The sequence below is a fragment of the Polypterus senegalus genome, chromosome 11 (assembly GCF_016835505.1).
Source record: "Polypterus senegalus isolate Bchr_013 chromosome 11, ASM1683550v1, whole genome shotgun sequence".
Lineage (NCBI taxonomy): Eukaryota > Metazoa > Chordata > Cladistia > Polypteriformes > Polypteridae > Polypterus > Polypterus senegalus.
Window position 1 is genome coordinate 77,039,936 of NC_053164.1, and position 27,065 is coordinate 77,067,000.

The 27,065-nt window shown below is 38.5% G+C and overlaps 1 protein-coding gene across 4 annotated transcripts in view; it reads right to left on the reverse strand.

Annotated features, from left to right (window-relative positions):
- pcxa (pyruvate carboxylase a) overlaps positions 1-27,065 on the reverse strand; it is a 596,757-nt gene that overhangs the window by 483,546 nt on the left and 86,146 nt on the right. For all 4 annotated transcript variants that reach the window (XM_039769066.1, XM_039769065.1, XM_039769063.1 and 1 more), the window contains exon 7: positions 19,043-19,161. In XM_039769066.1, coding sequence (XP_039625000.1) covers positions 19,043-19,161 — 119 coding nt within the window. The remainder of the gene's footprint in view (positions 1-19,042; positions 19,162-27,065) is intronic.

The window sequence follows — 27,065 nt, forward strand, 5'->3', positions numbered from 1 at the left end:
AAAATATGCGGTTAACGCAGAAAGACAAATCACCAATTGAAGCTTTATGAATAATGGATACTTTATTCGTGATCAATGATTGCTTTAGTAAAGCCATACTCAGTGTATTCATTAGATGCACGGTAAAAAAGTAAGAGCGAGGGGAGGATGACTTATTGAGGCACGCAGGCAAAGCCACAATAGCACGTGGGCTCGATGTACTGTAGTGCGTGTCAACTAGATCTGAATTGCGCAATCACATTTGAAAAAATATATCTTTTCAAGTTCTACTTAGCCCATGTGTGTCAAACTCAAGGCCCACAGGCCACATCCACCTGGTGTGTAATTATATCCGGCCCGCGAGATCATTTAATATATTATTGTTATTAATGGCCCGGAGATATGAAGCGCTGGTAACACAAACTACAGATCCCATAATGCAGCGCTTCAGCTGCCTTGCCGAACACTTACCATGTTAATCAAGTCTAGCTTATGATGCTGCAAGTTATTGCGAAGCTAGCCCACACGATGCGAAGAGAAAAGGTGATTCTGAACATGGAGCCTTTAAAAACCGATGGGAGGCCGAGTATATGTTTACTGACGTTGCCAGTAAACCCGTGTGTCTCATTTGTGGAGCTAATTTGGCTGTAATTACAGAATTTAATCTAAGACGGCACTATGAGACAAATCATCAAGATAACCTGAAAGACCTGAATGCAATGCACAAGATACAAAAAGCAGAAGAGTTAAAGAAGAATCTGACACTTCAGCAGACGTTTTTACCCGTGCAAAATCACAAAGTGATTTCAAGTGAATCTACTTTTATGGGAGACACAAATGCACCAGTGCAACTTGCCCCACTTTCCCTGTTGCCAAGTAATGTTGAACCAAGTTGGCACAACGGTGTTCCCAAATACACACATTGCTGATAAACTGAGCGCACTGCTCACTGAGTTTGCACGGCGCTTTGGTGACTTTGAAGAACAAAAAAAGAATTTTGAGTTGTTTCGCAACCCATTTGCTGTCGATGTGGAAACTGCACCTGTGCAGATTCAGATGGAGGTGATTGAGCTGCAGTGTAATGGCACATTGAAGGCAAAGTACGATACTGCACGGCCCGCACAGTTTATTCACTCCATTCCCGAACAAATGCACCAGCTCCGTCTACATGCGGCTCGAACCTTGTGCATGTTTGGTAGCACATATCTGTGTGAGAAGCTCTTCTCAGTCATGAAGACTAACAAAACAGCACACAGGAGTCGTCTCACTGATGAGCACCTGCCGTCCATCCTGAGAATCTCCACAACACAGAACCTCACACCAAAAAAAATTAACCCTAAATGCCAAAAGGGACTCCGCTCTGTTGGGCCCTTAACTTGCAATTGCAGAGCGCTTTGAGTAGTGAGAAAAGCGCATTATAAATGCAAAGAATTATTATTATCATTATTTATTAATGAAAACTAAAATCAAAACTGAAACTAATAAAAACATGTTTTAATAAACTGAAATAAAATTAACAAAACTGAAAAGGAAAAAAACTAACTATTAAAGTAGCTGGAATGACCGAAATAAAAATTACTAAAACTATTTTTAGTTTATTTTTTAATAAATATTCTTGCCTTTAGTCTTTAACCCTTGCAGCTTAACTCAAACAAAGTCTTCCACCAGGAGCCACCCACATATATTCATCTAGTGGTCGGTGACTGGTGAAGGAGGGAGGGTGTTCACATAGCATTTGCGGTTACAGAGCAAGCTGAATATGGGTGCATATGAAGTGTATGAAATAGAAAACTATTTACTATGTGATAACAGTGACAGTTCTTAAAGAGCGGATGTTGAAAGCAAGACAGATTTTGGTTCAAGTGTTAGTGAAGCATACCAAGGTGATGATTTTGCTTTCAATGTGCTTAGTAGCTTTCAAAGTTGGCGTTAACTGGATCAGCAGGCTCAAGAGCTAAGTATTAGATACAGATAACCCCTTAAAGAATTTCAGTCTTTTCATAGATGACAGCATGTTAGCTGTAGTTCTGACTGAGCTAAAGATACAGTAGGTACACTGCAACTATTAAATAGCAGCACACATTAAGCCAAATTCCAGGCTATATAGGAGTTTGACATCCATTATGATGTGTTGCCGCGTCTCTTTGCAGTTCTTGTAAATCGAGATGTAATTTAAAAACGCAAGTTGGAATATGCTGATCAACAAAACCTTTACTGGATGGACAAAAAAAAAAACACAAGTGAGTAACATTTCAGTTTATTTTTCAGGTGGCTGTGTTTTCTTGACAATTCACCTGAAACATTGCATAGAAGAAATCCTTTTTGAAAATAAAGCGGGACTGATCGAGAAACTGACAAGGTTGCTGACCAATCACTTTTGCTTTCAAAAGGTCACTTACGTAACAATGGAGATACAAACCTTGAAAAATTCCCGAGTTTGCAATGTGTCTGCTGAACTACAGGTACAGGTAGGAAGGTGAAGAGAGTCCGCCGACTGGTGAAAAACTAAAAACACACTAATGTGTTTTTGCATTTTAATCTTTTTGATTTTACATTACAATATGAGACTACAGGGCATTTCAGAAATCAGGTTTCAGAGAATAACCAGGTAACTGAAGCATGTGTAAACTCAGTGACAACTATTACAGGATGATAAACACTGCTCATTGTACTTGCCATGTCATATCCTAAATCTGAAATAAAAAGGAAACACTTAATGTGAAAAGCCATACCACACCAGCATCTCACTAAAGCAAGCTCTCTCTCACTGCTCAACTATAGCCACACCACTTCTTCCCTGCCCATGTTATAAAAGCAGCAACTGCCAGTGCAGCATTAAGTTCTGATGTCTGTCATCGGAGCATACAAAATGACAAAAAACCAACAACAAAGGGCTCCAAAACCCATTTTAATTGGGTCTGTCAGAAGGTCCTCTTATTACTCTTGATTTGATTTACAAAAAACCCAATAATTTAGCAAAGAGGCTATGATAAAGATTTGTTTTCTCTGTAAATAGCATTGTGATTTATGTTAAGAGTGGGTAGATCTAAAGCAGTAACCTTTATTTTTCTAAACAGGATTCTCAAATTGGCTAAATGGTTAAACACTTATTCACAAAACCTGCAAATCTGGCATATCCAACATGTCCAAATTACCACTCAAGTTAAATTTACCATACCAAATACCAAAAGGCAATGTTGACTATAGTACACAAGATCCAGTCCCAAATGGGTATAGGAGAATTATATAAAGGAAAACTGCATCAAAAAGGAAAAAAGCTGTCTATTTACTACAGGTTAATTGTGGTGGCCTCAATAGACAAAAACGCTGGCCAAACAGTTTACAAACAAATGTAATCTGATGGAGGATCCTAAAGTACTACTTTAGCACACTGCAACCTTAATGGACGCTACCGATTTCCCTACAACACAACCATTTTTCCTGCTCTAGTAGATATTTATTAGACTTTGTAATGTTATAATAAAGAGTTTTTAGTAATACTGACGATTACATAAACCGCTTCTATGAGCAATACTTTTTCCTAGAATAAATGGATGCGCAAAAGTGGCCAAACAGCTGGATGCAACAGAATACTAGTTTAAATAAAAATGGTGTTATTGGGTATCACTCTCTGTAAACAGCTCCTGTTTATCAATGGCATTAAGATGTAACCCAATATTTATTAAATACTAGCAGACTACGCAGTGTTTTCGCTCACTGAGTGGAAGGGAAAAATTTGTGGCTCTCATGAGGCAATGGTATGAATGTCATCTGAACACATCCCACATGATTCAAATGTAACACTCTGTGCTTGGCAGTACTTACACATGATGTCCATTCCTCCTGTTCTTTTTCAATGTTATAATTGAATCCCTCCATATACAGACCCTGACGCATGTGTCGTGGTAGCCTGTGAATACTGCATCCATCGCATTCGACTCTGTTCAGCAAGTTGTTCAGGTGTTTGTGAAGCCCACAATTGTGATCGTCACATACGTTGATCAGCAAGCCTGCGAGCCTTCTCTCTCGATCTGCTTCTATCTCACTTTCTCTGTGTAACCTGACTACTGTGGTCATACGTAATTTCTGTTTCAAACACGAAATGAATTTTGAACTCTAGAACTGGTCAAAAGGGGGAATGGTTAGGGTTGCAAAGATATGATGTCTCATGGTGGAGATGCCAGTATATACTGGTAAAGGATGATGGCAGTCAAGGGTTAAACCATGGGTAGAAATGCACAAAAAGCATCCAAGTCAAGCCCAAATGAATAAGAGTGGCCACAAGGGGTGGTTTGTGACCAGTTCAAGCAGAAACACACATGCTCTTACATAGGCAGAGGTAGTTTGCATTGGCACCTGTAGTATGTTACCTTTGAAATTAGTAGTACTGCTTCACATGCTTAAATAGTTTGGGACAGTGGTCTAATCAGCAGCTAGACACAGAAGAAATAGATTTAAAAAAAAAACACAACATCTGATGACATATGAAAACTGCAGAAACCTATAAAGAAACAGACGAAGGAAGCCAGAGCAGACAAGTCATTAGGGGCACATCCCAGTCCTTCAGATTGTCTTGGAAATAAAGAAGCTATGTAATCAACAAATTTTCCAACACAACTTAGAACACAAAAAAGCAATCACTGCAATGCAAAAACAGCTGTGCAACAGACTCTTCAAACAATTAAGACTTTTATTGTATCATAAAGACATTACACAAAAAACTGAGGTGGAATGCAGTGTAGTGATGTTTTGCAAGTCTTAATTTGTAAGTCAGACAAAGCAAATGTAATATTAGTGTTTCAAGAGGGATATTTCATAGATGAGAACAGCAATGCTTTCATGTTTAACTAAACCGATGCACCAGTCTTTAAGACCGACTTAGGATGAGGAATTTATGGCAGGGTTGGGAGAGGTGCATCAGACCAGCTTTGCAAGTGTGACGGTGTCTGGACTTGCAGCCTATGACACATTTCCCCCCAGAAGGCCATAAAACTACCTACTTTGGCTGGCAAGTGTCAGCTAAACAAAATGGTATCCACTACTTGAGGGCAGGGTGCGCATCCAATGGTCTGCAGTATGGCTGTTTGAGATTGGTTTTGAATCAGAGGCCATTATGTACATAAGGATTTGGACAGAGAATGTATAAATGTGGTTGCTTTACTCCACTCTCTCCCCCATTCTCTCACACCATAGCCATGAGGACCACACAATGATAATCACAACTCGGCAGCCCTATGGAGACAGGCATGCAGGTGGTCCTGAAGAAAGCGGACTAGTGAGGATGAGGACTTAACTGGATACATTTAAAACACTAGAATCCCTGAAGCCTATGAAAAAAGTCGTAATGCCAGGCCACCTTAAACTCCTTTGCACCTCTTCATCAGCTTCTTTGTTTTTCATTCAGCAACTGCAACAGTCAGCCTTCTCACTCATCCCCCACCGAGGCAGCTCAAGTCAAGTCAGTTGCTGAAGTCCTTATCTGGAATTGTATGTACTCGAAATGTATAGGGTCAATGTATTTTTATTTGCTGTGTGCTCCGTGTGTACAACAATCTGGGTAAACTTAGGAAAACAGGAAATGGGAGGCAAAAAATGTTGAACACATAACTAAAACACATTTTTCTTGTTATAGTAATAATTGACAAAATGCTGACATGAAGTGTTTAATGAGTGAAGACTGAAGTCCAAATATATACAAAAAAAAAAACCACACACACACAAAATGTATAATGAAATAAGTGTGCCTTTATTCAAGAATATAACCAAAAAAAATTTATTCAGTTCACATGTTGCTGTCATTATGTAAAAACCAAGGCCCAAATATCAATTGCATGGCTGGCTGGGAGACAACAGCAGCTACTTATAAATCAAGAAGTTGTGGGCTCAATCCCTGGTCTTCCCCACATTTACCGTTTTGAGTAGTGAGCTGCTGTATAATATTATTACTATTATATGATAAGAGCATACATTTGATTCGAGTCTAATGGCCAGTGTAAAGTTTTGCTACATGTAAAAACGATATTGCTGAAGGGATATAAGCAGACTCAAATGCTGGTGAATCATGTCTTCTTGGTATCTGGTTGTTGATTTTTTTTTCAATTCAGTTTTATTCTTGAATAAATTATATTCCAGTAATAACAACATTTATTTTTATAGCACATTTTCATACAAAAAAATGTAGCTCAAAGTGCTTTACAAAATGAATAGAAAAATGGAAGACACAATAAAAAATAAAAATAACTCAACATTAATTAACATAGAATAAGTAAGGTCGGATGGCCAGGGTGGACAGAAAGAACAAAAAACAAAACTCCAGATGGCTGGAGAAAAAAAAAAAATCTGCAGGGATTCCAGACCAAGAGACCGCCCAGTCCCCTCTGGGTAACCACTTGAATGATATCAAATCCGTCTCTGCCTCTCTCATGCACGTGCACACACCCACACCCCAACAATTAATTGATAACCCTATGTCATTTGAACATGAGTTGTCATTTGATCATGTCCCCCCCCAATTTTGCCCAGTTTCCACGTTATGGTGCATTGTTTTGAGAATACAGACAGAATTCTTTTTGGGTGCATACACCGTCAGCATGGCACTACCAGATTTAAACAGTAGTGTGCAGAACTGCATTTGTACTGAAGTGATTTGAGCTGCAGGTGGAGGTGTCCATCCCACTTTATGGTGCCAAGAATAGTTGTGTTGCAGTGCAGCAGTCTATTAGCCAGCAAAAGCGATGTGAAGAAGTTGTCTGTTACAGTTCTGCCCTAGTCCAGAAACTGCTTTGGGACCATAGTCTCGGAAAGTCTCTCCCACGGGATGAATGTGATCTTTTCCTAAATAAGGAGTAGCATTGCACAAGCACATGCAAATCTGTCATTTTTCACACATTCTGCACAGGTGTCTGTTGTCCAAGCACAAATGCTACATGATAGCCTGATGGCGGTTTGATTGCCCGTACAACAAATAGCTCTGTCCAGGCATCAACCACAGCACCAATTGCTGTCACCACTGCTCTTGTGAATGGTGATAAATGGCATCAACTCAGAGAGGGAGAGGAAAGTTCATTGTACCACGTGACTGTGACAGAATAAAACAGAAAATAAAAACTTTTACAAGTAGCAAATTTACAATGGGTGTTATAATAAAAACATACATTTTATTTGAGTCTAATAGTAGTAATTGCAGCGCACTACTCAAAAATGGAAAATATGCGGAAGACCCAGGATCAAACCCACAACTTCTTGACTTAGAAGCAGCCATTCTTACCTCGAACTCAACCAAGCAATTGATAAATGGCCTTCGGTTTTTACAAATTCACAGCAGCAGGTGAATTGAATAATTTTTTCTTTGGTTATATTCTTGAATAAAAGGCACACTTGTTTTGTTATACCTTTTTGTGAAAGTGTTTGATAGTTTTACTTCACACATTATACACTTCATTTCTACATTTTGTTAAATTACTAAAATATAAAAATCACATTTCATCCTATATTTACAACAGATTGTTTTAGACACAGAACACACTTGAAATATATGTATTCCAAATGATGATATATTATGGAGGCGGCACGGTGGCGCAGTAGTAGCACTGCTGCCTCGCAGTTAGGAGACCCGGGTTCGAGTTTGCATGTTCTCCCCGTGTCTGCGTGTTTTTCCTCCCACAGTCCAAAGACATGCAGGTTAGGTGAATTGGCGATTCTAAATTGTCCCTAGTGTGTGCTTGGTGTGTGTGTCCTGCGGTGGGTTGGCGCCCTGCCCAGGATTGGTTCCTGCCGTGCACCCTGTGTTGGCTGGGATTGGCTCCAGTAGACCCCCCCGTGGCCCTGTGTTCAGATTTAACAGATTGGAAAATGGATGGATATATTATGGGACAGGATGGGATAGCAGGCTGCTTGTGCTGCTCAACACATTTACAAAACAAAAGACGCTGATAGAGAGGTGCAAAGGAATTTAAGGTGGGTCAGGATTATGAGTTCTTTCGCAGGCTTCAGGGTTTCTAGTGTTAAAGCCTAAAAAAAAAAAAAAGTCACCTCTTTTGAACAAGATGATTCAAATTGTAGCTTAAAAAGATCACAAGTTATAGATGTGGATCTTACTTCTCTTTTCACTACCACACTAATCTTTTACAAAGTAAAAAAATAAATAAATAAAAATAACTACTTTCTGACAAAGAATCCAACTACTTTCCAATAATTATGTTTCCAATTTTGAACAGTCTATTTTACAAACTATACCACTTTTCCTTTTATTTTCCTTTAACTCTTATTTTGTACCTTGGATTTAAAAATCAGTGTCATTTCTAGGCATTACCCTATTTAACACACACACACACACTATTTAATCTCAACTTTCCCAGAGTAGTTTATTAAACACTCAGTTATACCACATCACTTCCAACAGTACACAATTGTTTGCTTGCACTGTAATACCAACTATTAAGTACATCTAGTATAGTCAAAATTACTGTCAATCTGACAAATCTATTTTGCAAAATAGACTGGTCAGTGTTACCTAGTATGGAAGGTGGCAATGTCCATTTGTTATTTATCAGAAAGGTTTATATTAATACTTATCTTGTTTTTATTTCCCCCAAAATAAATGCTTATTCTAAAATGTTACTGATTAGATCCAGCCAGGTTTTTAAAATGTTTTGAACAGATGCTCTAAGTGAGCATTTGATTTTTTCCCCCAGTTTCAAACATAAAACATCAGTTAACCACTCACTTAAAAAGATGGGCTAGGATTCTTCCAGTTGAGGAAAACAAGGTCTACGTGCCAATAGTGAAGTAAAGGCAATTACAGTGCATTTTTCCTACTCCACTTTAAGCCCATCTGGGAGTACACCAGTGACAGCTATTAATGGATTAGGAGGGATTGTGACACCAAGGCTGTCTGATAGACATTTAAAGTTTTTGGCTCAGAATTACGTTACTTTGGTGCATGCTTAATACATAGACCAGTGAGGCTGGAGCTCAATTGTAAGATTCGCAGGTTGGATCTTGCCCTGGAAACATTTTGGACAATTTTAAAATGAAATAGATGTGCTGGATAAAAAAAAGATTAAGTTGAATAATTGCATACTTTGTGCATATGGAACTAGAGTGAATTCTGTGCATGGCCGCTTTCCACTACTTTTCTGAATTGTTAATTAAGAGATTCTTTTCCCATTGTACTCCAGGAACTTTGAAAGGAATTTTCTTTATTACAGAAATGCTTGGAGTATTTCTTCTGGAATAGACGTAGGTGGGAAGTAAGGAAAATTGGGAAAGTTTATCATTTAGAAACGGGGAAAATTGTGTTGATGGGAAGCTAAATTTGGAGTGTAATTATAGGAATGAAAGATATTATCCATGTACAAATCTCCAAGTAATCCTGTACAGTTTCCAAACATTAAAAATGGTGCAAGTTTAAGAGGGTGGAAAAAAGGTGGTTATCATGCAGAGGTGCCACAGATAAAAACTTCTCTATGTTGAAGTACATCCTAGTATCAGGAAGGTTTAAAGTTTTTGTGAATTATTGCCATATTTTGTAAGGACTGATCTGAGAACATCTAAAAAGTTAAAAATACTTAATACAATGGTTTTACCTTGGGCCAGATAGTAAATGTTGAAATGTCTGTGCTTGAATATGGCATTTATATTATGTTTCAGTTTATCAAAACCTGTCTTGCCTGCCTGGAAAGTTTCCTTTAACAAATGAATTACGCTTGCAATGCACTTTTGTTGGGTTTTCTAAAAAAGATCATTATCAAATACCAGAAATAACTACTTTAATTTACTAAAAAATAATACATACACACATACTCTCAGAGCAACTATGAACCACAAGAAAACTACAAGAGAAGCAAATATCACAAAGCACTCTCAACCAGTATAAAAACTGATTTATACAAGCATCCATTAAAGGCTGAGCAGTACTCACTGATGCATCAGGCAATCAGTAGGTGCTGTAAGCACCTAACCATGAAGGTCACTGTAACAACTGAACACATTCTACCAAAGCGTTGTCAAAGAAGGCTCCTTCATGCATGGCTAGGATATTGATGCCGCTATGTAATAATTTTTAATGTTATGCTATAAATTTTTTTTTTTGAGTGCTACTAACACAGCTTTTATGTAAATATTGAGCAGTGACTTATTTTCTCTTCCTATACTGCACATATACACATATATAAGCCCAGTTACTTCCATGAGACCTACTATATCTAAAAACCAAACTTAAATCATCATTTATAAAGGACACACACACCCATGCTATTGTAACAACATGAAAAATAATCTTCCCAGAAAATTTCGAGAAAGTATCTCTTGACAGAAAGAAAACAATATCAAGTGTGAACTTTATAAAAGGCCTAAGGAGTCTATTCCATATAGAATGATCACCATACAAATTGAATCTCCAATACAAATAAAAATTACAAAGCCCACACAACCTTTTGCATGCAGGTTATCTTAGTAATTTACATTTCTTCTTGACCAGGCACTTTACCAGTAAACAAAAACAGGTAGTCATTAATCCCAGGAAAACCAATCCAACAATTTTAGGTCAAGAACAAGTACATTTCCCAGCAATTTTCCAGTTTGTGAACAAAGTCAAAAAGTTTCCACAACAGAGAATGGAAAAAATTTTGCCTGCACAATCTGCCTGCACAAAACACAAAAAAAAACTCTAAATAGGAGGATACAGGTGGGTTTCAGAATACAGTCCACTCTTCAACTCTGACAATGCAGCTTGTGTGTATGAACCTCAAACCGCTGGCACAACTTATTGCACCTGAGCTGTAGGTCATACAGTTTACGCTTCACACAAAACACAAGATCCTTAGAATTCTGCTGGCTACTACAGTTAAGAACTGCACTGCACGTCTACAGCATATTTTTCTCCTCCTTCATGTTCCAACAGGAAAGGGCCGTCACCTTTTTGCTACACTTTATTATAAACCGACACAGACTACTATTATTGTTACAATAAATTCCATTAAAAAGAAAACTAGTACCACCATGTGATATTTTAGGACCAGAAAGAAATTTTAAACAGAAGGAAAATAAATGCACCATAGCAAAAGCGACACATCCCCAAAAAAAAAAAAAACACCACACACACAACCACACAAAAACATGTAAATAACAAACCAAACATAAGGAGAAGTATACCCTGCACTCACTGCTCTACCTATGCAGATTTAGCACACAACCTTTCAGGTGATGATCCGAAACACTTTCATACAAAACGCACAGTCCAAAGCTGCAATAAGGACAGTGGAGATGTGTTTCTTTGACCACTTTTTTTTTTTTGGTTATTGTAGGTTACCATATTGTAAGATTCAATGACTTCGACATTTCCAAGACAAAAACTTTGACAGTTGCAGCATTGTGAACAGCACTCTAAACCTACTATCTCATTTTTATCCTTGCACTTTATCGTAATCACTGCCTTTTTGCCACATAGCTACTGTCACACCATGGAGAAACTATACACAACCAAATTCACTAGGCACAGAAGAGCAATTCAGTTGTGCAGTACCATATAAAATCAATTAGTTTCACTATCAACGTCAACACATGGTGATGAATTCACATCACCACAATTGTTCAGTTCGAGCAATGGTTCTGTTTCAGTTTGTACTATAACTGAACTCAAAGTTTGTTTGTCAGTGTTTTTGGAGCGCCCCACTTAAATGGAGTTACCACAGACTTATTATAGAGTGGCAGAACACATACAAATATACTTAATATTTGATAGCATGATGTTATATCATTCTCTAGCTGGTAGCAGAATATTGTCCAGAGAGTTAAAGCTTAACAGTGTAAAGGAAATTACTATACATCCCCCTCAAGTTTTGACTTGAGTTTCCGCCATATTTACATAACTACTGATATGGTTCCAAAAAAAAAAAAACACACAAATTAAAAACTGATAAATACACAGGCGTCATACTAAAATTGTACTTGTATGCAGTTTATCAATGTGAAAGGTTTTTGTACTGCAAGGATACAACAACATAATAGCAATAGAGGGGAAAAACAGTATGTACATTTCTCTTTAATTTATCAACTATAGACACTACTCTCAGTCAGAAAAACTTAAATATATACATGACTCCAGCAAGGGAAAAAAAAAAAAACAAACACACACACACCCCAGTTGTCAAATGCACAATCTAAACCGTAATGTAGGGGAAGGTAGAAACATGCTTTTCGGGAGACAAATGTGCTAGACAACTAGGTTGTTCTACATTAAGAATAAAAACAAAATAAGTTATATAAAAAAAAAAAAAAGTGTGTCTTCACGTGGAAGGAAGGCACTTTAGATTATCTCCAGGAGATGTGGCAAGTTACTTTGAATGACAACCAGACACACCAGTTCTTTAATTTACATGAAAATGCTGCAGGTCATTCTCAAATGCAATGCTCATTATAATGCTCACAGCAGCAGCACTGCAGATTACATACGTGTTTCAACGGTTACACTAATTATCAGGGAATAATTTAAAAGGTAAATCAGGGAAAAAAATACCACATTTATTCAGGTGGTCTGTTAATGTCTGAGGCTATGTCAACATTTAACACCCATACAGCCCAATGCTGAATTTTTTTTAAAAAAACATCTGCTCATGTTTGCCGATTTTATACCTTAGTTATTCTTACAACACTGAAGGAATAAGCACCGTACTTTTTTTTGTTTCAATGCACAGATGGCAAACTCTTTAATGTCTACAATTAATCTTGCATTTGAATCATGTATGCCCCCTACTGTGCACTTCTGTAAGTGTAAAACTTTTAGATTTGTAAAAGTTTAATAAAAGTTGTTAGTATTGCTGCCTCACTAACTTGAAAACCTGGATTGTTGTCCTGGCGTGGTCACTATTAGTGTGGAGTGGGATTTTTCTTGAGGTATTCCAGTTTTATTCTCCCCACCAAAAACGTGAATGCTTGGTAAATTCAACATCATTGTGAAAATAAGTCTTAAATGTGGATTCTCTTGAAGAATATGAACAAAATGAATCAGGCCCATTTCATAAATATAGCAAGACTAGCAAAATACCTGCGCTTTGCAGCTGTGAAGTACTGCTTTTAAATTTTTATTAAGAAGAAAAGTAAACCTTTTTAAAGTGAGGGAAAATATACCAATAATTATTTGCTAAGGATCTCTTTGTATACCACGTTGTCAGTTCAGCACTCCGGTTGTAATATGACCAAGCTGTGCGAGCTTACTCTTGAGCATGCAACATATAGTTGGCTATGTGAAAAGCAATCTTGCCTCAAATCAATGGCAACCTTTTGTAGGGTCCGTCCCCGAGACTTGTCATCGCGAAGCAGAGCCTTACTGGAAATTGGAGGCATTTGAATTGAAATGGGAGATCAGAGGGTATAACAGGGATGCAAGGAATAAAAACTCTCTCCTCTGAGCAACTGCCAGCAACAATAGTGTTCAATTAGGTTCTTTTGCAGACATGTGACCTGAGGTCTCGTGCTGTTACAAAGTTTCGGTGGTTGTAAGTTTTTCAGTAACATTATTGGTGTCCCAAACCTCAAAATTAGATAATGCTCAGGAGTGCCTGGAGGATTCAGAGTGTGGAGAAACTCTAGCGACAGCTATCAACTTGTGGATTTTTCTGGGAGTATTTGGCGGCAGCATCACGAAGTGGTTTCCACAAGACCACGTTAGCTGCGGAGCTCAGCTTGGAGAGAAATGAAGTGAATGGGAGGGGAGATGACGCGACTCCCCCACTCACCTTAACTGTCAATCCCTCCACAAACACAGTCTCTCGGATCTCAACTCTCCTTTATATAAATCAGTAAAGGAGAGAGGACTAAACACTAAGGAAAAAGAACGGCAAGACCGCGTCAGCTGCAGAGCTGAGCTCGGAGCGAAATGAAGTGAATGAAATGACGTGAATAGGAGGGGAGATGAGGACGTGACTCCCCTACCCGACTTAACTGTCCATCCCTCCACAAACAGTCTCTCGGCATGACAAAACACCAGTGGCAGCGTGTCTATGAACTTAAATTTAATTTAAAGTTAAGCTTTACACCTTGCTTTCCTATTCGTTTGCATAAGCACAGTCCTTCACCAGTTTAACTCCGTTACAGCAATTTTAACTCTGTTACAAAGTGATCCAAAGTTTCGTTTATACCCCGCGTCTTCTCAATATACTTGTATCTCGCGAATATCGTATTCGTCGTAGGCAAGACGAACGCCAGCGGCAGCGGGTCTATAAACCTAATTTTAACTTGCGGTTTACACCATGCTTTGTTTCCGCAGTAGCTGCACTTATGAATATGCTTGTATGGGTCACTCACTTCATATTCTTTTGCCGTCTTCTCAATTTTTCCTTGTTCTCTACGTACTGCGTTCACAGGCAGCTCACGTGAGCCGTTCAGAGTACATGCATCGAAGGTTCTCAGCTGTGCTTGTGCTATCTCGTGCGATCTTGCATTGTCCACGGCTTTAAGGTTAGCTAAGACCCGGCACTTAAATGTTTGTCACACTTTCGCAGAGTTTGTGCCAAACACTAGTCTATCCATGACCATCTCAACTTCGTTTGCATAAGCACATTCCATCACCCGCGAATATTCAGCGGCAGCGTGTCTATTGGATTGCTGCCGATGGACGGCCTTATATGGGCAGGCACTCAATTATGTGGGACGCGTGATGATGCAGGACGCAACTCCATCTCACACGGCGATCGAGCTGCAGGCTATGGCCGTATACATCTACGAAAGAAGGTTGCAGTTATGACTGTTATGCGTAGAATTTCGAAATGAAACCTGCCTAACTTTTGTAAGTAAGCTGTAAGGAATAAGCCTGCCAAATTTCAGCCTTCTACCTACACGGGAAGTTGCAGAATTAGTGATGAGTCAGTGAGGGCTTTGCCTTTTATAGACTATCAAAATACCCATGCTTCGCAGTGGAGAAGTAGTGTGAAAGTAATGAAAAAGAAAAGGAAATATTTTGAAAATACCGTAACATGATTGTCAATGTAATTGTTTTGTCACTGTTGTGATGAGTGTTGCTGTCACATACATACATACATACATACATACATACATACATACATACATACATACATACATACATACATACATACATACATACATACATACATACATACATACATACATACATACATACATACATACATACATACATACATACATACATACATACATACATACATACATACATACATACATACATACATACATACATACATACATACATACATACATACATACATACATACATACATACATACATACATACATACATACATACATACATACATACATACATACATACATACATACATACATACACACACACACACACACAGGTGTGAAAAACTATTTGCCCCCTTCCTGATTTCTTATTCTTTTGCAGGTTTGTCACACAAAATGTTTCTGATCATCAAACACATTTAACCATTAGTCAAATATAACACAAGTAAACACAAAATAGTTTTTAAAAATGATGGTTTTTATTATTTAGGGAGAAAAAAAAATCCAAACCTACATGGCCCTGTGTGAAAAAGTAATTGTCCCCTTGTTAAAAAATAACCTAACTGCGGTGTATCACACCTGAGTTCAATTTCCATAGCCACCCCAGGTCTGATTACTGCCACACCTGTTTCAATCAACAAATCACTTAAATAAGAGCTGCCTGACACAGAGAAGTAGACCAAAAGCACCCCAAAACCTAGACATCATGCCAAGATCCAAAGAAATTCAGGAACAAATGAGAACAGAAGTAATTGAGATCTATCAGTCTGGTAAAGGTTATAAAGCCATTTCTAAAGCTTTGGGACTCCAGCGAACCACAGTGAGAGCCATTATCCACAAATGGCAAAAACGTGGAACAGTGGTGAACCTTCCCAGGAGTGGCCGGCCAACCAAAATTACCCCAAGAGCGCAGACACGACTCATCCGAGAGGTCACAAAAGACCCCAGGACAACGCCTAAAGAACTGCAGGCCTCACTTGCCTCAATTAAGGTCAGTGTTCACGACTCCACCATAAGAAAGACTGGGCAAAAACAGCCTGCATGGCAGATATCCAAGACACAAACCACTGTTAAGCAAAAAGAACATTAGGGCTCGTCTCAATTTTGCTAAGAAACATCAATGATTGCCAAGACTTTTGGGGAAAATACCTTGTGGACTGATGAGACAAAAGTTGAACTTTTTGGAAGGCAAATGTCCCGTTACATCTGGTGTAAAAGGAACACAGCATTTCAGAAAAAGATCATCATACCAACAGTAAAATATGGTGGTGGCAGTGTGATGGTCTGGGGTTGTTTTGCTGCTTCAGGACCTGGAAGGCTTGCTGTGATAGATGGAACCATGAATTCTACGGTCTACCAAAAATCCTGAAGGAGAATGTCCGGCCATCTGTTCGTCAACTCAAGCTGAAGCAATCTTGGGTGCTGCAACAGGACAATGACCCAAAACACACCAGCAAATTCATCTCTGAATGGCTGAAGAAAAACAAAATGAAGACTTTGGAGTGGCCTAGTCAAAGTCCTGACCTGAATCCAACTGAGATGCTATGGCATGACCTTAAAAAGGCGGTTCATGCTAGAAAACCCTCAAAGCTGAATTACAACAATTCTGCAAAGATGAGTGGGCCAAAATTCCTTCAGAGCGCTGTAAAAGACTCATTGCAAGTTATCGCAAACGCTTGATTGCAGTTATTGCTGCTAAGGGTGGCCCAACCAGTTATTAGGTTCAGGGGGCAATTACTTTTCACATAGGGCCATGTAGGTTTGGATTTTTTTTTCTCCCTAAATAATAAAAACCATCATTTAAAAACTGCATTTTGTGTTTACTTGTTATATTTGACTAATGGTTACATGTGTTTGATGATCAGAAACATGCGACAAACATGCAAAATAAGAAATCAGGAAGGGGGCAAATAGTTTTTCACACCACTGTACATACATACACATATACATATATACACACATACACTGTATAAGGCCATCCTTTTTCCTTGCTTCGCCAAGGAAGCTGCCTTTTTATCTAATCCACGGGTACTCCGCTGTTTTATTGTTCGTTTATTACGATTGTTATAGTTCTCTTTATTTAGCACGTTGTCAGTTCAGCACTCCGGTTGTAATATGACAAAGCTGCGCAAACTCACTCTTGAGAATGCAACGTATATTTGTCCAGGAGAAAGGCAAACTTGCCCGAAATCAATGGCAACCTTTTGTAGGGTCTGTCCCCGAGACTTACTGGAAATTGGAGGCATCTGAATTGAAACGGGAGATCAGAGGGTATAACGGGGATGCGAGGAATATACATTGAGTGTGGAGAAACTCTAGAGACAGCGTGTGTATTAACTTGTGGATTTTTCTGTGAGTATTTGGTGGCAGCATGACGAAGTTGCTTCCGCAAGACCGCGTTAGCTGTGGAGCTCAGCTCTGAGCATATTCTTTTCCTACCTTGTCAATTGTGTAATGCGTTTTTTGAACAGGTTTGATGCATAGAAGTTATCACTCGTGCTGTGTTCAGTCAGTTCACGTGAGCTGCTCTCGTGTGATGTTGCGATGTCCACGGCTTTATTTAATGTTAGCTAAGACCCGGCACTTAAGTTTCTCGCTACAGCAATTTTAACTCCGTTACAAAGTGATCCAAAGTCTCGTTTATACCTCGTGTCTTCTCATTAAACTTGTATCTCACAAATAAAGTATTCGACGAAGGCATGACAAATGGCAGCGGGAGCGTGTCCATAAACTTTAAATAAACTTACGGTTTACACCGTGCTTTGTTTCCTCAGTAGCTGCACTTAGGAATAAGCTTGTATGCGTTTTTCTTCAGCGCTCTTTGGGAGCTCTTCCTTCTTTTCTATGTACTGCGTTCACAGTCAGTTCACATGATTACGTGGGAGGCGTGAGGATGTGACACGCAGCTCCGCCCCCCACGGCTAAAGTCCATTACAGTATATAGAGAAAAATAGGTTCCAGTTATGACCATTACGCGTAGAATTTCGAAATGAAACCTGCCCAACATTTGTAAGTAAGCTGTAAGGAATGAGCCTGCCAAATTTCAGCCTTCTACCTACCCGGGAAGTTGGCGAATTAGTGAGGAGTGAGTGCTTTGCCTTTTATTAGTATAGATTTGTGGCAGGATCTTTGGACTATTCTTTGTGGGCCACAAGAAAAGGTCCCAAAAGGGCCCATTCAGGTCCATGATCTATGGCTTGGGTGTCCTTCTTAGAAACACTACTAAATGCTCCTAGAACAAGTGAGTGATTTCCCAGATTAACTTGGTGAATTCTACTGGGGATAAGGCAGAGTGACATATTAAACTAGCAAAAATGCCAAATGAGTATTTGAAATGTTAGGTGTTCTTGCACAATTTTTTAGAGACTGATTTTTTTTTTTGGATTGTTTTAATGACATATATGCTCAGAGATTTTTCAGGTAGAGAAGTTATACTCCTTAATCATGGCCCCAGAGTTTTGATGCATTGATTGGCACATGTGCATAGAGTACAGTGAAATTCTTACAATACCATGACCTAATAAAACCTATAAATGCAAGTTAATTTGGTCAGATTTTCAAAATGTTAAATGGACTTGGAGCACAAACAATTTGGCATGCTGGTAACAAGATTAGAATCTCTGTCCAGATAAAATTCAATTACATCAAGACATGGGGGATAAGACCATTTTATGCGAATATCATTACTGAACCAACACCATCCAAATATTTGCTGTTGCATTAGACAAGAAATCTAATAAAAAAAGTGTACTAATCGATAGGTAATCATTTAGGTCGGTTCACCAAGCTGCCATCTTCTCTTTCCAGCTCTATTGAGAAAACAAGAAATCAAGCAGAGTGCAAACAAAATGCCTTTGCGTTCATCTAGAAACACTAGGCTGCCAATGACTATGGCAATACTTCCCACAAAACAAGACAAATAGCCATACAGTTTTTGGTCAATTTGATATCTGGCAACAAATCTCTTAGTTACAATATCTGCCTCAGGAAAAAGGTAACAAAGAATGAGTAGATGAATACTAATTATACTTTTCAGTCTTATTCTAAAGACTGTACTTACTCTGTAATCTCCTCTGTAACAGTGTGCTCAACCTGAAGACGAGAGTTCACCTCAATGAAGTAATGCTTGCCATGCTTGTCCACTAAAAACTCTACTGTTCCAGCATTTTCATATCCCACCTAGAAAAAAAAAAAACCATTGAAAGTTTACCAAATAAACTCTACATTTTAAAGTCAAATTAGATACTGAGAAACCTTGTTTTATAGATACATGCAGGTATTGGAACAGTTTTTCCCAATTTTTTTAAAATGCATGATCAAACATTACATTTTCTTAAATGATGAATGCTTACATGGCAAAAATATAAGAAAATAAAAAGCCTTGCAGCGAGTGGAGCGTTTAGCAGAGTGCATCTTAAGGTTGGCACTGCCCTTTCTGCAGGATATCTATACCAAGTGCTGTAGAACCAGGTCAATTAGAATAAATATGGACTCTAACCATCCCAGCAATAGTGTGTTCAGTCTATTCAACTCCTGCAAGTGGCTGCACAGGTTAATGGCAAAGCCCGAGACCAAGTAAAGATGAGCTTTTACCCTCAGGATTCATGGCAACAAAACATTCAGACCTAATAATCAAAAATTTACTGTACAGCCACTTTATACTTTACCGTTTCAGATTTAAATTTAAATTTTATTTAAGAAAAAGGATTTAAAAAAAGTAACTATTATACTGTGCGTTTGCTTTTGTTTTGCACAATCTTGCTGTAGACAAGCTTTTCATTTCCCTACTCATTGTACCTGTATAACTGTGTGTGTGTGTGATGAATAAAAATCCAAGTATTTTTCAAGTCAAAAGTTGTCTTCACAATCAGAGTATACATTTAGTTTGGTAAATGGTGGAAGTCACGTGATGCTTCAGTGTGATGGCTGGCAAGGGCTGCGCTCCATCCCCCCCTCATACCAATAAAAACCACTTTGACTTTTTCTCCCACATTAAATCTTACTACTAAATCAACATACTGTACCATATTTCTCACTGTCACCAAGGTTAGAGGTCTTCTTCAGGCCGAAGACCCAATTCCTCACCTACTAACTCGCCAAAGAAGCTGAAACATCCTCCAACTGAATCCAGTGTCAATATGAACACTTACTGGGGCTCTGAACATTTCCTCCTCAAACACACCACCATGCTGAACACTACAAAGCAGACCAACTTCATTGAAATAGAGCGACCAGAGAGCTATTAAAGAGGAAAGGGCAAAACTGATCCAAGGATGTCCAAGCACTACAACCCACAGTTTACAATTCACAAAGTGGAGATGAAGGTGTTCCATAAATTAGTTGCTGACTTGAAAGAAACCGATCGATCAAGAAGACAGGGCTCGAAGAGACAACTTAAGACTTAAAGGGGCCAAGAATGACAATTGGATTTACTTCCTCTCCCAAAAGTGGTTCCCAAATCTCACAAAATTTTGCACAGCAAAGGAAGGCCATGACACCAGTTTCCCCAGAAACTTTGTGCCGCCAGTCTTCAGCCATATTTGCTCTATCCTGCAAAGTTGAAAGTGAGTCTTGGTTCTGCGAATAACCTGTTCGACTCTTCCTCTCAAGCACTTGCGGCGATTGACAGCTTCAACAAGCACTTTCACTCCATGAATATCTCTTAATTCACTCCGATTTATACCGCTATATTCTGTACATCATTGGTCAAGTTCAAGTTCTGACCATAGTGCAGTCATTCAGGTTTCTGTCTTACCTGATTATTATTGACTGGAATCATGTTTTGAACTGTCCTTTATATTTTTCAAATGATGTCAATGTTACACTATATTAACATACACATTTGGGGTTTGGGGGTGCTCAGGGCTGATTGCATCTTCAGCATCATCGTGGGTCACCAGGTGTCGTACTTAATCCTTTCCCTCCTTTATTTTGTTCTAGGAGTTCATTGTCCTCTGTACTGCACATACTATTTCAAGATACAATTCATTCCTTTTCATTAATTATGTGGCCAAGGAGGTGGATTAGGGGGGTCTGGCCAGTTTTTGGCCTATCTTCTTGCTCTCATTTTTTGGTAGCTTTTTTTTTTTTTTTTAAATATATAAACACACCTGAGAGGCCTGCATCAAGGCGTGGTTTGAGGATCAGTCAGGGATGGGATGTGTGGTTATTGGGGATTGTTTGGGCCATCACTGTTTGCTTCTGCTTTTATGCATTTACTTATTGTGGGGTTCCTGCCACAGGGGGTAGTTTGTGGGCCAGTTGGGGTAGGTTTGTGAAGGGACCAGAGCTGGGGAGACTTTTGGTTTTAAATGTTTGTGACATTACTCATTTCCACAACACAACATAGAATGGAATGAAAAGAAATGGAAGTAATACTGTCTTCTGCCCGTCTCTTTTCTCAGTCTAATTTTGGCAAAGCTTAACATTTTGTGAACATTAGCGCCCTGAACTCTGGTCAGAAGTCTGCTAGCCTCCTTGATCTCCTCCACTGTTCCCACATGGATGTGGCTTTAATTCAAGAGTCACTCCTGTTGGCCAGACGTCTTCCACTGTAATAAGCTCTACAGTACTGCGGCATCCTCCTCCGCTCACTCTAAAAGATGTGGCACTCTTTAATTTGTAAGGTGTAGAGTGGTAGAATAAGTTTTGGAACCCGGTAGTGACAGCACGGGTCAATTTTGTTACTTTAACTCCAAGCTAGGAGGTTTGAAATTACTCTACATTTCCACATATGGATATACCACATTTCACCCCCCAACCCAATTGTCTTAAGTTCTCCAACTGTGGACTTCTGGTCGGCATTGACACAACCACCACCTTAAACCCATTGCTAGAAAAATCACCACCAGTCAGCAAATGCACACCTCACTCTACACATTCTTTATGTAATTCTACTAAATTTAATAAATTCATTTTGGTTACTTATTCCTTTGGTCAGAGAAGGATTTTTTTTCCTCTTCCATTCATAATTAACAGTCTCACACAGATTAGATTTTCAAATTATGCAACCTGGCTTCATTGGTCTCGGAAGCTTCATCGGTCTAATCTGCTATATAATCGGACAGCAAATTTAATCATTTACAGTGGATCCTTCAGTTTTTAAGATCTTGTGCCTCAAGGTGGAAATTCAACATCTCTTCTGAAAATAAACCATTTTGCTAAAAACTTGCTGTCAAACTAGAGTTCTTATAATTCAATATTGGCTCTATAGGTAATTGCAGGTGCCATCTGGGAGGCAATTAAAGGTTTCATTCAGGACTATACCATTTCCTTTTCCTCACATTTGGCATGTACTAAACTCCAAAAAATAAAAACCCGAGTCTAAACTTTCATCCTTAGAAAGAGCATGACTTCTAGTGGTTAACAGAACACTAAATTACTGATTCCCCCATTAGTAGAGGATCTAGACAAGGCTCTCCGGCTCTCCTTTGTCTGCTTTACTCTTCAACTTACCATTCAAACCGCTCACAATTGCCGTCCGTAATTCCAAGCTTTTAACTACTATTACAAATTCAAATTCCAGTCTCATAATATCCTTCTATGTGGACAACATCCTCCTCCGCGTAGGTAATGCCCTTGAGTGACATCCCTTGTGCGCTAGAACTGTTCAGGTGTTTCAAAGTTGTGCAAGTTTACAAAATGATAGTCTCTCTTGACCATTAATGATGTGCTATCATTTCTCCCTACTGTCTTTTATCCCTGTATCTAGTAGCATAAAAGATATGTGGGAGTTAATATTACTGCCTCAATCTCAGACATATCATCTAATAACTATTACTGCATCTTTGCTGATGTAAAAGCCAGTATAAAAACCTGATTGAAACTCACCCTCTCTTTTCAATCTCTCGGCCATTATCAAACTGAACATTGTAACCAGTTTCAACTTCATTAACTTCATGCTGCCACTTCCATCTCCTACTAAATATTGGTTCCAAGTTAGGAAAATGATCAAGGTTTCTCTAGAATGGCAAGAGACCAAACCTTAAACATTTAACCCTGATTATAGATAGTCTGAGTGCAGGTGTAGCACTGCCTGACCTAGAATTATACCATTGGGCTTTCACCCTTCACCCTATTTTATCATGGCTGTGTCCTCCCCATCATCACCCTCCGTGGCGCCCTATACAATCCTCCCTTGCTTTCCCACGCCGTCTTCAAAGTGCTTTACAAGCACATTTTATTCTCCCAGTGTCTTTTACTACCTTCAACACTGATCACTGCTAAGAACGTGTGGGATTTCCTCCCCCAACAGACTACTTCCCTGCCACATCACTCATTGTACTTGTTCTGTTTTGTTCTCACTCTCTTGCCATCCCTACACAATTTACCTTTTTCCTGGGAAACTACCAGTGGACTCAATTCAAAATTCTACATGGACTCTATCCTACTCCTCTGCAGTCTGTTTGATTGGCCTCACAGCTGATCCTCTCAGTCAATTACGTTCCTTTGGTTTAACCTGGCCTTTTCCTCCACATGTTCTGGCAATGCCCCCTTGTCTTTTCCTTTTGGACACATGTATGTCGCTTACTATATTCCTTTTTGTCCTGCAGTATTCCTCGGTTACCTCAAATCTTTAACAACTTTCTAAGCTTCTGCTCAAAGCCTCTGAACACAAGTTATTCTGTCAAGGTACCCTGGCAGCCAAATTAATCATTGCCTCCCTCTGGAAATTACCAGAATGCATTACTGTCAACAACTAGCAGTCCTCGATCTACAACTTAATACATTTAGAGCAGTCTGAAGCGCAGATTAATGGTGCTTCCAGTAATGTAGTTGAATCCTGGTCTGGCTGAGGTTCAAATTTTGTAAATCTCAGCTTATAACTCCTTGATTTTTTTTTTTCTTAATCCTTGGACTCAGGCTAGATGGGAGAGAGTGGGTTGGTTTACTTTGTATGTTATGCCCATTTATTGATATATAACCTGTCAATTTGTCTTTACTTAAGTTGATCACAAAAAAAAAAAAAAAAGTGCATTAATTTATAAATAAAAAAAAAATAAATACCTTGCCCACTCTTGCCTTTCATAGTTGAGGTGAAAGGTAACAGAGTCCCATTATAAAGAAATGCCTTAAAACTACCAAATAAACCAATGCACAAAATTTTTGGTTTGAAAAATGGGTCTGCATCTTATCCATGCCATTTTAAGAAGGGCACTTTACTCCATTGCTCATCACACAATGAGAATTTCACCTATGTTCTTTACCGACTGGCAGTTAATTTTTATCATTTTAAAAAAGAAAAAAAAAATTGAAAGACGGTAAATAAAAACAAAAGAGGACTTTAGATTTGTATTTCATATTTGACAGAGAAAAGTTGCGACAACCCGGAAATATGTAGTGTTGCACTTTAGGGTTTTAGAAAATTACGCAGGCTAGATGATTACTTCCCATCTTAAAATATGTACAGTACATGTTGTGAACAGTGCAGTTAAGCATAATTTAACTCACTCGCACTTCACCTTTTTCTGATGGACTTGAGGTACTGTTTATACAATCAACAAGAAACAAAATTAGCTAGTTAACTTCGTCAGCATCCAACATCTACCTCTGCATTTTTCTCATTATGAAACTTTGATTGCAACTTGTATCCTCCCTAAAAAGGAAGCCAATTTATAAATATACCATCATTCCCTTTGATGGCTACCAATCAAGCTTATCAGATCAAAATATTTCATATACCCAATGCTAGGAGTCTCCTATATTTTACAGTGGATAAGAATTAAGAGGCAATGAGAAGTGTGCCGAATGACAGATAGCTAAACAACTGCTTTAATTTTTGTGATTTTCACTAAAATCCAGAGAGATGTTTTACAAGACTATGAGAGAAAAAAAGCTTCATTAATCGCTTGGTAGTTTGCTTTTTTTCCCCCTAATGCGCCATGTCAGCTACAGAAATACTAGCTAGAATAACTCCCAAGCATGCATACAAGTCAGACATGCATGAAAGAATTTCACCGCACTCTGTACAAGTGACAATACTACTACTACAATCAGTAGTAGTTACTCGATTTCAATGGACTGCTTCATAAAATTTTTTTTAAAGTCTATGGCTTCACTACTAAAAATAATATCTATCTACTTTCAGCCATGAGAGGACAGTGTCGCATGACAACAGTTTATCAGTGCTGCAAAACTGGTATGGAGCCTAGATGAGACAGACTAAGAACCCGCAGTGCACATGGAAAACAAAAGTGAACCAGGTTTTGAACCATTTGCATTTGGTGAGTATCATCTGATAAGTCATAATTAAATGACCTGGTCAGGGACTTAGGCTTGTCAAAAACTGAACTACAGGGACAGAGTTTGCCATTTCTAGGTACACAAATTTCAGTATTTCAGAGTCACCAAAAGGATCTCACAAAGCTGTCCTTTGTACAATGGACTGTTCAATTGTGTGGATTACTCCCAACAATTAAATATTTTTAATTTACCTGTCTCCACTAAGCCTGAAAACATTGTTACACAATGGCAGTGTCCACCCTACCTACAGTGCATACTTTTTTTTGTTTTTAAAACCAGGCAATTAAGAGTACCAGAACAGACAGGAGACAGTTACTTGAATAATGCTTAATAAAAGTGCAAGAGTGGATAGTGCCATGAAGAAAAGAAAACACCATACAAACCAGTACCACTAGATGCCTAGTCTTTTCTGGGTGGCACATCATAAAGTCCTTTTCTTTCCAGAAGTGTTCTGCTTATTTCTCCAACACAGCATTACTAAGCAATTAAAAGATATAGTGGAACCTCAGTTCAAGAGCGTCTCGGTACACGACCTAAAAGTTCGCGAAACTTTTGCCTCAGTTCACGACCTCACACTTGGTATATGAACAAGCCAGTTTCCCTTTCGTTTTGCGCGTGCCAATGATTTCCGCACGTGTTGCATTGTTCTCGGTCAGATGTGTGTGCTTGCATGCTTTCGCTGTGAACTCTGTGCTCTATTTGCCTTCCAGTTCGTACGCGCCAATTACTGTATTTAAGCATGTGTTCAGCCTCTCCCTGTTCATTGTTCTCAGGCAGACATGCGTGCTTTACTTGTGAACTCTTTGTGCTCTACAGTATTTTGTGTGCTGTTGCAGTTAACCATGGCTTCTAAGCACAGTAACCTCCTCTCCACCCAGTTCCTCTTCACTTCATGCCGAACTCGATTCATGCAAGGTTAGTTTTCTTGGGGGTATATGGTTAGTTTTTGTATTACGGATTTTTCAAATGTTCATTTTTCAGTTCGTAGCGTGAATTGTGGCAATGTTACTTTTCTTGGTGGTTTATTAAGTTAGATTTTTGCTTGATCTGTGCTTAAAAGTCAAAAAAAAAAAAAAAAAAAAAAGTGTTTACAGCGATCGGGTTGTAAGGCTATAGCACGAACTCTTGCAATGTTAGTTTTCTCTGTTCAAGGTTTTCTCAATGTTATTCAATGTTTTTACATTTAGTTTACTATTATGATGTGCATTCTATGGTGTAATTAACTATTTGTGCTTAAAAATCTTTAAAAAAAAATATATATTTACACACAGTTCATACGGTGTAGAACGGTTTAATTGTATTTACATACAATCCTATGGGGGAAATTGCTTCGGTTCACGACCAGAGTTTTGTAACTAATTATGGTCGTGACCCGAGGTTCCACTGTACTAAATTCAAAAAAAGTTAGTTTCTCCAAATCCTAATATGATACAGTCAATCTGAAATGGTGTTCAGCATGTATAGCCTATAGTTAAATATTTTATCAAGAAGCAAAAACTTTCCAAAAAATTGTTCAATGTAGTATATTAAAACTAAATGTTCTATTTCAAAAGAATGGCCATTTATTAATTAAAAAAAACATTCTAAATGTAAGACAATAGATTTCAAAAATGTATTCAATATTTTAAAACCCACAATATTTCACCTATACCAGAGTCCTTTTCTATCATGTGCAATTCAAAGTCACACTAAACACCATATATAGGTCACAGTTCACACTTAAATAGTCACTACTCTGTACCAAAGTAAAGCCACCAAAGAAGACTCTCAGACTGTGCTGCTGGCCCAATAGCAGAGAGCACTCATTTGACACACTTCTGTTGAATGATTCTTTAGCTGCA